The sequence below is a fragment of the Aegilops tauschii genome, chromosome 2 (assembly GCF_002575655.3).
Source record: "Aegilops tauschii subsp. strangulata cultivar AL8/78 chromosome 2, Aet v6.0, whole genome shotgun sequence".
Taxonomy (NCBI): Eukaryota; Viridiplantae; Streptophyta; class Magnoliopsida; order Poales; family Poaceae; genus Aegilops; species Aegilops tauschii.
This window is the reverse complement of record NC_053036.3, coordinates 49,668,292-49,680,346: the sequence shown is the minus strand read 5'-3', so window position 1 is coordinate 49,680,346 and position 12,055 is coordinate 49,668,292. Positions and strand designations below refer to the sequence as shown.

Sequence of the window (12,055 nt, the reverse complement as noted above, 5' to 3'; positions counted from 1 at the left end):
ATCGGTCTCAACAAACACACCGCAAAAGAAGATTACATCGAATAGATCTCCACGGGAGAGGGGGAGAACATTGTATTGAGATCCAAAAAGAGAGAAGAAGCCATCTAGCTAATAACTATGGACCCGAAGGTTTGAGGTAAACTACTCACACATCATCGGAGAGGCTATGGTGTTGATGTAGAAGCCCTCCATGATCGATGCCCCCTCCGGCGGAGCTCCAGAAAAGGACCCAAGATGAGATCTCATGGGTACAGAAGGTTGCGGCGGTGGAATTAGGTTTTTGGCTTCGTATCTGGTAGTTTGGGGGTACGTAAGTATATATAGGAGGAAGGAGTACGTCGGTGGAGCAACGTGGGGCCCACGAGGGTGGAGGGCGAGCCTGGGGGGTAGGCGCGCCCCCTACCTCGTGCCCTCCTGGTTGATGTCTTGACGTAGGGTCCAAGTCCTCTGGATCACGTTCGTTCCGAAAATCACGTTCCCGAAGGTTTCATTCCGTTTGGACTCCGTTTGATATTCTTTTTCTACGAAACTCTGAAATAGTCAAAAAAAGCAATTCTAAGCTGGGCCTCCGGTTAATAGGTTAGTCGTAAAAATAATATAAAGTGTATAATAAAGCCCAATAATGTCCAAAACAGAATATAATATAGCATGGAACAATAAAAAATTATAGATACGTTGGAGACGTATCAACCACCATGAATGGTAAACTCTAATAAACTTCAAAAAATCAAGAAAAATTTGGTGGCAAAGAATTGTAAATGTTTTAAGTGATTGCCAAGTTTCATGAGGGAATGACATTTGTGGAAGTCGTGGCAAAAAAAAATTGTCTATTTTCGAGTGTTGACTGTTTTTTTTGCCACGACTTCCACGAATGTCATTCCCCGATGAAACTTGGCAAGCACTTAAAACATTTACAATTCTTTCGCACCAAATTTTTCTTGAAGTTTTTGAAGTTTTTTAGACTTTCCTATTCATGGTGGTATGATAAGAGCTAAAACTTGGATGGGCACTTACCAACACTTTTGTCATGAATGCAAGTGACATTGACATACAGGTGATGTTTTTCTAAAAAAATTGGTATCTTATTTGTATTTTTCTGATTTAGTATGAATCAGTTATGAAGTTTTCAAAGTGACAGTCAAACGGTCAAATGGCAAAGGCACAAGATGACAAAGTGGGTCGGGCAAGACCACGTGTTTCCAAAAACTAGGGGCAATTCGGTTGAGGGGGACACTACTAAAGGTATAAATACAATTATCCAAAAAAACCATAAAGAAATCAATTGTACTTTTTGGGAAAAAAAACCCGAGACTAGGTTAGCCCAACTCGGCTTGGCATTGGGCGTCATGGCCTCTTTGGGGCTGTTTGGTCCGTGTTCCAACTTGTCGTGCTAAATTTTCGACCAAAATTCTATTGGACTTTCATTGCGTCCAATAAGGGCCCTTTCGCACAGGCGAGTGAGGCCATCGCTCTAGGTGGACCGTCCCATTTAGCTAGAAACATAGGTGTTTGTTGTGCGGCTTCTTCTGTTTTTGGTAATCTTATAGAAGGTTCCCCAACAGGTTCTCTTATTTTTGAAGTTTTTACTAGTTTTCTAGTTTCTATTTTTATTTTTCTTTTCTTTTCTAGTTTCCTTTTTCTTCAATTGTTATCATTATTTTAAAAAACCACTGAAAACAGTTTTCAAAATATTATTCTTTAAAAAACACAATTTTGAAATTTTCTTTGCGTTTACAAAAATGCTCACAATTTCTGAATATTTGGAATTTCAAATTTAATTTGTATAATCTAGCGTGTTGCAAAAACTCTTAGTAATTAAAAAACACATTTTCTAAATTGCACTTTCTTTTTCTTAAATTTTTTAAATTCTTCAAACATGTTAAAAATTTATAAATGTATTCATGTTTTCTAATAAATGTTCCAAATTTTCAGAAAATTCAATTATTTTTTAAATTATTAGAAATGTTATAAAACGTTCAAAATATTCAAAATGTCAACAACTGAACTTTTCTTAAAAAGCTTCAAACTTTAGAAACTATTTCAGTGTTAAAAATGTTCACTTAAAAAACAAAAATTGAAGAAAATCTCCACGTATTCATAAAATGGCTACTAGAGTACCACGCGTTACATGGCGCGAATGGTGTGTCCCAGTCGAATCGTCCCGTGTGGGTCTCGTTGCTTTTCTTGAGGGAAATAGCCAAGCTTTATTCATCGAAAACCATATGAAGTGGAATACAGTTCAGGTCATGGGGTTGGCCAAACCAAACGTGGCGCCCCGGACCCAAGGAAAGAGAATACTTGGCTAACTTATGAGCTTATAAATTGTTCAAACGACCTTCAAAACAAAAATTACATAAAAATGATAACTGTTGGACTCTAATCTCCTTGATGATGGCACCAAAAGGTCCGTTGCTGTTGTTGTGGATAGCCCTTACCACCTCCTTTGCATCAGAAGATATGACAAACTGTTTTATATGAAGATCAGCTGCGAGTGCCAGGCCTTCCCGACACGCAATTGCCTCCAGCGTGGCAGGATCATCCACTCCTCTAATTACCAGGGCAGAGCTTCCGAGGAACGTCCCCATGTTATCTCTGCAAACCGCCACAGCTGTCCCCCTGCTTCCTATTCTGCACCCCGCATCGACGTTAATTTATGCAAAACCCGCAGGAGGAGCTTTTGGTTTCCTTCCGCCGGATAGTACCATCCTGGGTTCAGTCCGGTCCGGTTCCTGTCTCCCATTGATCGCCTCCAGCTCATTTATGTACCTGTCAACAAACGACATGATCGCATGTGGGCTCTGAAACGTGCCTTCATGAATGGCCTTCCGCCTTGCTGCCCAGGTAGCCCATAACGTCACCGAGAGCTTAACAAATTCAGCGTGAGTTAAAAGCTCCATTAGAGTGAAGAGCCAATGCTTTGCCTTTGGCTCGGTTGTTACTGCCATTTTGTGGCAGATCTCCTTCTACGAGCGCCCAGATACACCGAGCCATTGTGCAATCTAGGAGTGAATGTCTCCACGAATCGGGTGCCCCGCATAGACCACATGAGTTTGATTGTGCCATATTTCTTCTAGCCCGGACATCATTTGTTGGGATCGAATGCTTTGACAGTCTCCAAAGAAACATCCTGACCTTTCCAGGTACTCTAGTTTTCCGCAAACTCTTCCAAGATCTTTCCTCCGTCAACGCGCTTGAGGTGCCCGAGTTATTTTCCAGCCACGCTTCTCTTCTAGATCTGGTAGCCACAAGCATGTGATATGCCAAGCGGACCGAGAAGAGCCCATTCATTTCATAATGCCAACTCAAAAAATCTGGGATATTGCGAGTGCATAAGGGAATACGAAGGATGACTTGAGTGTCCATCGGCATAAACACAGACTCCACCTTTGCTCTATCCCAACCAGCTGATGTACTATCTATAAGCTCAAACACAAGCAGCGGTGGGTTTTGGGTGATACACCCATAAGGTTTCATCATCTCCTCCCTTGGCAACCAGTTATCTTCCCAAATCCTTGTCGTCTCTCCGGTGCCAATGCGCTTAATTAGGCCAACTTTCAATGTTTTACGGCCCTCTACAATGGCTCTCCAAATCTGGCTAGGATGATTCCCTAGAGGAGCGTCCAAGGTCGAACAACTTGGATAATATATGCTTTTTAAAATGCGCGCGCTAAGAGAGTCCGGCTCCTGCAACAGCCTCCATGCCTGCTTGGCTAACATAGCCAAGTTAAATAGCTCAAATCCTTGAAACTGAGTCCCTCCATGCCTTTTGGTTGGGTCATAGTTTTCCACGAAACCCAGTGGGGTTTACGCTTTCCTTCTTTGCTCCCCCACCAAAATTTCTTGATTAACATATTTAGGTGTTCGCATAGGCCTCGTGGAAATTTGAAACAGGACATAGAGAAGACCGGAACTGCTTGGGCAACAGCCTTGACCAAAACCTCTTTACCTGCAGAAGACATTGTGCTCTCAATCCAACCTTGCACTTTGCTCCAAAGGCGATCTTTCAAATATTTGAAGGCACCGTTTTTTGATGAGCCTATGTCCGAGGGCATTCCTAAATATTTCTCATTTAGGGTCTCAGTTGGAATTTGCATCACTGCCTTCACCTCTGTTCGTATGCTATCAGGAACCCCTTTGCTGAAATAAACCGATGACTTGTTGTAGTTACGTTGTCCTGAAGCCGAACAATACCTGTCCAGTACTAGGTTCACCTCGGTAGCACCCATACTATTTACCTTGAAGAACAGCAGGCTGTCATCTGCGAATAATAAATGATTCACCTTTGGTGCCGAAGGCGCCACTTGTAAACCACTCATGTTGGATGACTCACTTCTTGAGTTTAACAGGCACGAAAGGCCCTCTGCTGCTAACAAGAACAAGTACGGAGATATCGGGTCCCCTTGTCTGATTCCACGTGTTGGTGTAAACTCCTCCAACCTCTTCCCATTAAACTGGACTGAAAAAGTGACTGAAGATACCAGCCCCATAACAATATCCACCCATCTTTGGGAGAAACCAAGTTTCAGCATGATTGATTGCAAGTACTCCCACTCCAGTCTGTCATAAGCTTTCATCATATCAAGTTTCAGTGCGCATGATTGATGTTTCTTTGCTTTATTCCTCTTCATGAAGTGCAACCACTCGTAAGCAGTCACAATGTTGTCAGTTATCAATCTCCCCGGAACGAAAGTTGACTGCTCCTCGGAGATGATCTCAGGTAAAATGATTTTCAGTCGGTTAGATATTACCTTGGATGCAATTTTGTAGAGGACGTTGCAAAGGCTGATGGGCCGGAACTGTGACAATAACGTGGGATTTTTCACCTTTGGGATCAACACAAGAACTGTCTCGTTAATGCTTCTTGCTGACTCCTTGCCCTCCACAATATCAAGCACTGCTTTTGTTACATCCTCACCACAACTCCCAATGGCGTTGAAAAAAGTGGGCTGGGAACCCATCCGGTCCCGGTGACTTTGTAGGGAACATTTGGAAAAGGGCTTTTTTGACTTCTGCTTGGGTGTAGGGCTCGTTCAACATGTCATTCATGCCTTGTGTCACTTTGCGAGGCACGGTTGAGAGGACGCTCTCCATGTCCTGCACCCCCTTAGAGGTGTACAAGTTTTTGTAAAACGCGGTGGTCATTGCTTCCATCTCATCTCTCTCCTCGGTAATCTGCCCCGTCTCCTTCTGTAGAGCTCTGATCAGATTTTTGCGTCTCCTTCTGCTCGCACGTAAGTGAAAAAAGTACGTGTTTTTATCTCCGTGCATCAGCCACTCAAGCCTTGCCCTCTGTCGCCATAAAATTTCCTCACGATGATATAGCTCCACCAGATTTTCTGTTATTTTCAGCTCCAAGTGATTGGGACCGGATCTACCTGGGAGTCCGCGTATCTCCTGTAGTTGTCGCTGCAGCTGAGCGATCTGTCTCCTGACATTACCAAAATGCTCGCGGTCCCATGCAGAAAGGTCCCCCGACACTCGCTGCAGCTTCTGTCGGACCTGCTCCAGCGGTCGGGCCTGGTCTAGATTCTGTGAGGCCCACCCCTCACCAATTACATTCGCATGCATGGGATCCCGCTCCCAACACATCTCGTACCTGAATTGCCTCGGTCCTCGTGAACATGCATGCAACGTGTTGAGCTGGAGGAATATAGGTATATGATCAGAAGAAGCAGCATGTTTGTGTTCTAATGATGCCAATGGAAAGGCCAGTGACCATGCTGGATTCGCAACACATCTATCCAGTCGTACTCTGGTGTAAGTTCCCCTTGTCACCTTTTTTTCAAAAGTCCAATTGATCCCCTTGAAGCATATATCTGACAAGCCGCACGTATCAAGTGCATCTCTGAACGCGTCCATCTGTGTCTGGCTTCTGTTTGCCACACCATGATGCTCATATGAGTATAACACCTCGTTGAAATCACCCATAACCAGCCATGGCAGACCGTTGGCTCCAACAATGCTACACAACATGTCTCACGTTTTTATCTTTCCGAAACTTGGGCTTCCCCGTAGACGAAGGTGACCCTTGATTTTATATTAGCCAAATAATCAATCACAACATTAATATGATACTGAGAGTAGCCATCAACCATAAGCTTTATTTCATCATTCCAAAAGATACCAAGTCCACCACTTCTGCCAGAACTACTAACTGCAAAACTATTGGTAAAACCTAATGAGCCTGCTAAATTCTCTACTCGAGAGCCCTCTATCTGAGTTTCAACAATGCATAAAACAGAGGGGGCAAGTTGCCTTGTTAGATCACGAAGCTCTCGAACTGTCGCGGGTCTGCCAGCCCCGCGACAGTTCCAACATAGTAGACTCATTGCGCATGGCGCGACTCCTCGTGGGAGCCCGCCATACGCGCATCATTGTTTATTGTCAGGACTAGGATCTTAACCATAGCATTATCTGGGGCAGGTAGTGACAGTTTGTTCCTCTTTGGCTCCTGCTTTGAAGGAGAACTCGCAGGTGCATCTTGGTTTTCCTGCAAGAGAAGAGCGTTGCTTGGTTGGACAGTAGGCGTGGAACTGGCAGAGCCCTTCGGGTCCGAAACCATGAGAGAGCCCCTCTTCCTGTTGTTGTCAGCGTCATCCATAGAAACATCCCCCCTCATACTTTCTGGATCATCCTGCTCAGTCCACATCTCCTGGCTCCTCTGGGATGGTGCACGGCCTCGGCCGTGACCTCGTCCTGATCTGCTGCGTCCTCTTCTTTCTCCCGGTCCCCAGCCAGGTCCTCTGAACCACGTTGCCCGTAGATTCTTGTAAACCAAAGCCTCAGGGGGTGAACACCGTCACCATGCTCTTTAAATTGGTGACCAAGGTGGCTGCATACGGCGCACCAGTCAGGTAATCGCTCGTATTTCACCAGAAAATTTTCCTTTTACCTTCTTTCACCACCGAGACTGCATTTTTTAGTGGACGGTGAACATTGATCTTAACCCTAACCCGGACAAAATTACCTTCAAAATCTTGTGACTTCGGTTCGGCGTATATATACTGCCCAATCTTCCCTGGTAGGGCTTTGATCATCGGGAAATAACCATCAGGGAAGTCGTGTATTTGAGCCCATATATCCAACATGTCCAGATTTACCTCTGATGGCTTAGTGAACCCATCATACTATGCAAGCACCACAGCGTTCCCTTTGAAGGTCCAAGGTCCCTCCACCATGACGCGTTCCCAATCACCCAGGCAAGAGAACTGCATTGTGTAGAGATTTTCTTCGAGCGGACGGATCTTCACCTCCTGCGCCAGATCCCAGGAAGCCCTCATATTGCGAAAGAACCAATACTGGCTATAGCTCTTTGGTGTGTGAACTCTCGCGATTGCCATCCACCGCGTAGCCGCATCCGCTGGTACATCTTGCTCTTCAAAAACCACGTCATCCAAGTCATCCTCAGTGATGCCCAGATTCTTCATCATCTCCTCCACATCCTTAGCCTCCGCACCAGAACCAGACGCGCGGCTTGCCATATCTCCAAACCCTAACCTGACGACAACAGCGGATCACCAGGTTTTGACGAAACCCTAACTGCCTTCCTGCCTCCACAAAAATCCTGCCGAGGTCAAGACCGGAGGCGATACAAGATCGCCCTTTGATCGGTCCTAGCCTGGCTGAGAATCGGAGGGAAACCCGGCGAGGGGATGAGTTGGTCTCAACGGCGGCTCGAGGAGTCGCCGAGAGGAAACAGAAACCCTAACAGGAGGGGACGTAGCGGTCCGTAAAGGAGTGGCGTGTGGGTCTCGTTGCTGTTGGACGCAATGAGAGAGGAGGGTGCGTAAGGAGCTTCATTAAATTTGTCAAGGAACCGGCCCATCTACATATAGCAGTGATGGACCTCCTTCCATCATCTCTCTAAAATCTGTGTCGCATTGTCTACTATCTCTGTACTTATACTACTTTAAAAGAATGTAAAGTTTCGTGTTTAATTTTTTTGATAATCACCTTAATTTACTTACCTTCTGAATTAGTTTCACGTTAACTTACTTACCAAACTTCTCGGCAAAATATAACGTAAATCACGGGCAGATAAATCACAAGCTAACGTAGTACAATATTTATATCCCGTTGCAACACACATACATTGTCCTAGTTCTTAAAAAAACATCTTGGCGCTATCTTCGAGGCTTGTTTAAGCTCGCCGCGATTTGAAAAATCCTGCATCACTTTTTCTTGAACATCAGTACATACACAAGCGCTCATATAAACGCGCATACACTCACCCCAATGAACGCACACAAGCACACCCTACCCCGAGGAGCACCTCCGAGAGACTTATACGGCATATCATCTTGAGATTTTACGAAGTTACCATAGACGCCTCGTAGTCGACGGGGACCTCTCCTTCCACTGAACGCGTATCGCCGGAAATTCTGAAATAAATTTAGGATAAATGCGAGCGCCAACACTTGAAACCTGGTGCATCAGGGATACCACTGCACATCTAACCATCCAAGCATAGATTGGTTCGCAAATCTTACATCACTTGGCAGGTTTATTTGCATCTTATAATCACCAAGTCCAAATGGAAAATCCAACCGAATAGCTAAGGTAGAAGCAGGGATACCGTGTTGAGCAGCCGGCCACCTCTATAATTAAAAGATCAGAAGAACCAAACTGATCCATATGTCACCCGGCCTGCTATTTCACATTTGAAAATTAAAGAGGAAGATGCAGACAATTTCATGGCCTGCTCCCGACAGTCAGCAGCTTCTCTGCAAGTGGATGCAGACCTGGTTCTGGTTGTGTGACCTGCGTCTGCTTGGATTTATCCTGCGCTTCCATCTGGGGACAGTTCAGACAAAGACTCGTTCCTCACCCCCTGCCATGGGCTCTGGAGCTTAATTGCACCCGTTCCCGCCAAGAATCAAGCAGCGGGGAAGAAGAAAACCCGTTGCCGCTTGTGGTCGACGACCACGACCATGGAGGTCATGCACGCTCGCCTCGCCCTCGTCTTCCTCCTGTTCGTCGCGCTTGCGGCGGCACAGCCGCTGCCGGCGCCGGCGCCTGCCGACGTGGGTTGCAACGGCGTCTTCCTCACCTACGCCCCCGAGGCCCACCAAAGGATCAGGCCGTTCGTGGACCCCGCCGCCGCCGCGGCCGGCAGGCAGCCCTACTCCTTCCGCGCCAGCGCCACCGTCCTCAACAACGGCGTCCGCACGCTCCCCTCGTGGGCGCTGCTGGTCGCCTTCGCGCACGGCGAGATTCTTGTCAGTCTCGACGGCGCCGTGCTCACCTTCGGGGACGACCTGCCGTACAACACCACGGCGGCCGGAGGCGGCGCGACGTCCTTGTCTGGGAACCCGCAGACGGACCTCCTCACGCCGATCGCCACAGCCGGCGACCTGACCAGGATACAGGCGACGGTGAAGCTGGTCGGGACGCTGTTCGCGGGGCCAGAGCCGGTCGTGACCCTCCCGTCCGCGATCTCGCTGGCCGACCCCGCGTACTCCTGCTTGCCTGTCGCCACCGCGCCGAGTGTCCTCTCCGCGTGCTGCGTGCTGATTGCGCCAGACCAGCCCTCGGCCGTGCCGCCGGCGGCCGGGAACACCTACCTCCCGCGCGTCACCGGCGACCTCGTCATCACCTACGACGTGCTCCAGGCGCACGAGACCACGTATCTGGCGCTGGTGACGCTCGAGAACAACGCGGCGATGGGCCGGCTCGACGGGTGGGAGCTGTCGTGGGAGTGGCGGCGCGGCGAGTTCGTCAACTCCATGAGAGGCGCGTACCCGCGGGAGGTGGACACGAGAGGCTGCCTCTACGGCCCGCAGGGGCAGTACTACAAGGACCTCGACTTCTCCAAGGTGCTCAACTGCGAGCGCCGGCCGGTGGTGCACGACCTGCCGCCGTCGCGGCGCAACGACAAGTCCCTCGGTCAGATCGAGCACTGCTGCAGGAACGGCACCATCCTGCCCAAGACCATGGACGAGGCGCAGTCCAGGTCGGCGTTCCAGATGGAGGTGTACAAGATGCCGCCGGACCTCAACCGGACGGCCAGGCCGCACGCCCCGGCCAACTTCAGGATCTCCGGCGCGTCGCCGCTCAACCAGGCGTACGCGTGCGGGCAGCCGGCGCTGGTGAGCCCCACGGAGTTCCCGGACCCGAGCGGGCTCGTCTCCACGACGCTCGCCGTCTCGACGTGGCAGGCGGTGTGCAACATGACCGTCGACGACTCCAAACCGTCCAAGCCGCCGCAGTGCTGCGTGTCCTTCTCCGCCTTCTACAACGAGTCGGTGATCCCCTGCAGCACCTGCGCGTGCGGCTGCCCCGCCTCCACCCCGGCGGCGCCTACGACGACCTGCAGCACGACGGCGCCGGCGCTGCTCCTGCCGCCGCACGCGCTGCTGATGCCGTTCGAGTGGCGGGCCAAGGAGACGCTCAAGTGGTATCACGACGAGGAGCTGGGCGCGCCGCCGAACCCGACGCCGTGCGGCGACAGCTGCGGGGTGAGCGTGAACTGGCACGTCGCCACGGACGCGGCTGGCGGGTGGAGCGCGCGGGTGACGCTGTTCAACTGGGAGGAGGGCGCGGACATGCGCGACTGGTTCGCCACCGTCGTCATGGACGACAAGGTGTACGGCGGGTTCGAGCAGGCCTACTCGTTCAACGCCACCGCCGTCGGGGACGGCGCCATCTTCATGCGCGGCAGGGAAGGCTTCGAGCTCCTGCTGAGGGAGAGCAACGTGAGCGGCGTGGACTACCCCGTGCCCGGGAAGCAGCAGTCCGTGCTCTCCTTCACCAAAAAGAATGGCCCCGGCGATGTCGACGTGGTTGGCGGCGACGGGTTCCCGACCAAGGTCTTCTTCAACGGCGAGGAGTGCGCCATGCCGCAGATGATTCCGAGCCAGGGGGTTGGTATTCGCGCTAGCCGTGGTGTTCTCGTGCTTTTGCTATTCTTATTCTTCTTCTAGAATTTTCGGTCCTGCATTTGACATGATTACAATTGAATTTTGAAGCAAATTTTCCTTTTTTTTAAAGAAAGGTCTCTGGTTCCACCCAATTTTTTCCTTTATTGAATGATTTCCAGTGTAGACTTTGGTATATCACACAGAGAGAAAACTCACCAAGTAAATACCATAGACGCTTAGAGCATCTCTAGCACATCCCGTGTCTGATATAATTACACGATAGTACCACATTTAGGGTGGTGGTGGCGAATTGGTACCATTTTTTGAAATTTTTACGTGTCAGTACCACGTTTGGGTCGAACCGTTGCAAATCGAGCTAATCTTTGTATTCCTACGTATTGACGCTGGAACTGACCGCCCGGGCCCGCGTGTCAGCTACCACGCTGGCGAATCGGCACCGGCCCGCTCGCTCGATACGTGCGGTCCGGCTCGAACCGGACCGGCCCGTGCTCTGTCTCTCCCTCTCCTTTCTTCTCTTCCCCTGTTCGTCGACGAACCCTAGCTCCCTCGCGCGTCTCTACGGCGATGGCGGCGGCGACCCCGGGCGGTGGTGGCGGCAGCGGCGGTGGCGGCAACGGCGATGGCGGCGGCGCAAACATTCCCCTCTTCGGCAGCGGCGCGGCAGAAGGAATCGAGGGGAGATCTCCAATCGAGGGCGGCGACGGCTACTCGAGCTCTGAGTATTCCAGCGACGACGACGAGTTCATGGAGCCCGCACTGTCCATGGAGCAGCGGGTACGGCTGGCACAACAATGGGTGACGAACCCTAGCAATAGCCACGATGACCCACGGGCTCGGCGGCGTCCTGTAAGTTTTTGTTTCTGTCTTTTTTTTTTCTTCTCATTTATTTGCTAATTAGGGTTATAGTGTACTGATTAGGCAAATTGCATGTGAATTGTAGTTTATATGAAGACATATGGAATGTTAGGATCCATTTTGACAATAATGATCTGTTAGAGAGGAAGTTAAGTTGTTCAGATGTGACATATCTGAATATGGTTGCATTGATGGAAACACAAGGCTTTAGTATTGATAATTCACTGCTGTTTTATTGGAGACCCCAGGAGAGCAGGGTTTGGAATTGGTTGATAGTAATGTTAAACTACAGTTGACCAAGAGGCAGAATGAGGAGAGTT

General features: G+C 49.5%; 1 protein-coding gene across 1 annotated transcript; it reads left to right on the top strand.

Moving 5' to 3' along the window:
* The first annotated feature begins 8,813 nt into the window (after positions 1–8,813).
* LOC109763876 (COBRA-like protein 7) lies at positions 8,814–10,992 on the top strand. The gene has a single exon (XM_020322746.4). It carries the CDS (start codon positions 8,931–8,933, stop codon positions 10,920–10,922), a length of 1,992 nt encoding a protein of 663 aa, XP_020178335.1. The 5' UTR covers positions 8,814–8,930; the 3' UTR covers positions 10,923–10,992.
* The last annotated feature ends 1,063 nt before the right edge of the window (positions 10,993–12,055 follow it).

Excerpts from the sequence above, each read along its gene's own strand:
- LOC109763876 (XM_020322746.4), top strand. The coding sequence starts at position 8,931 with ATGGAGGTCATGCACGCTCGCCTCGCCCTCGTCTTCCTCCTGTTCGTC.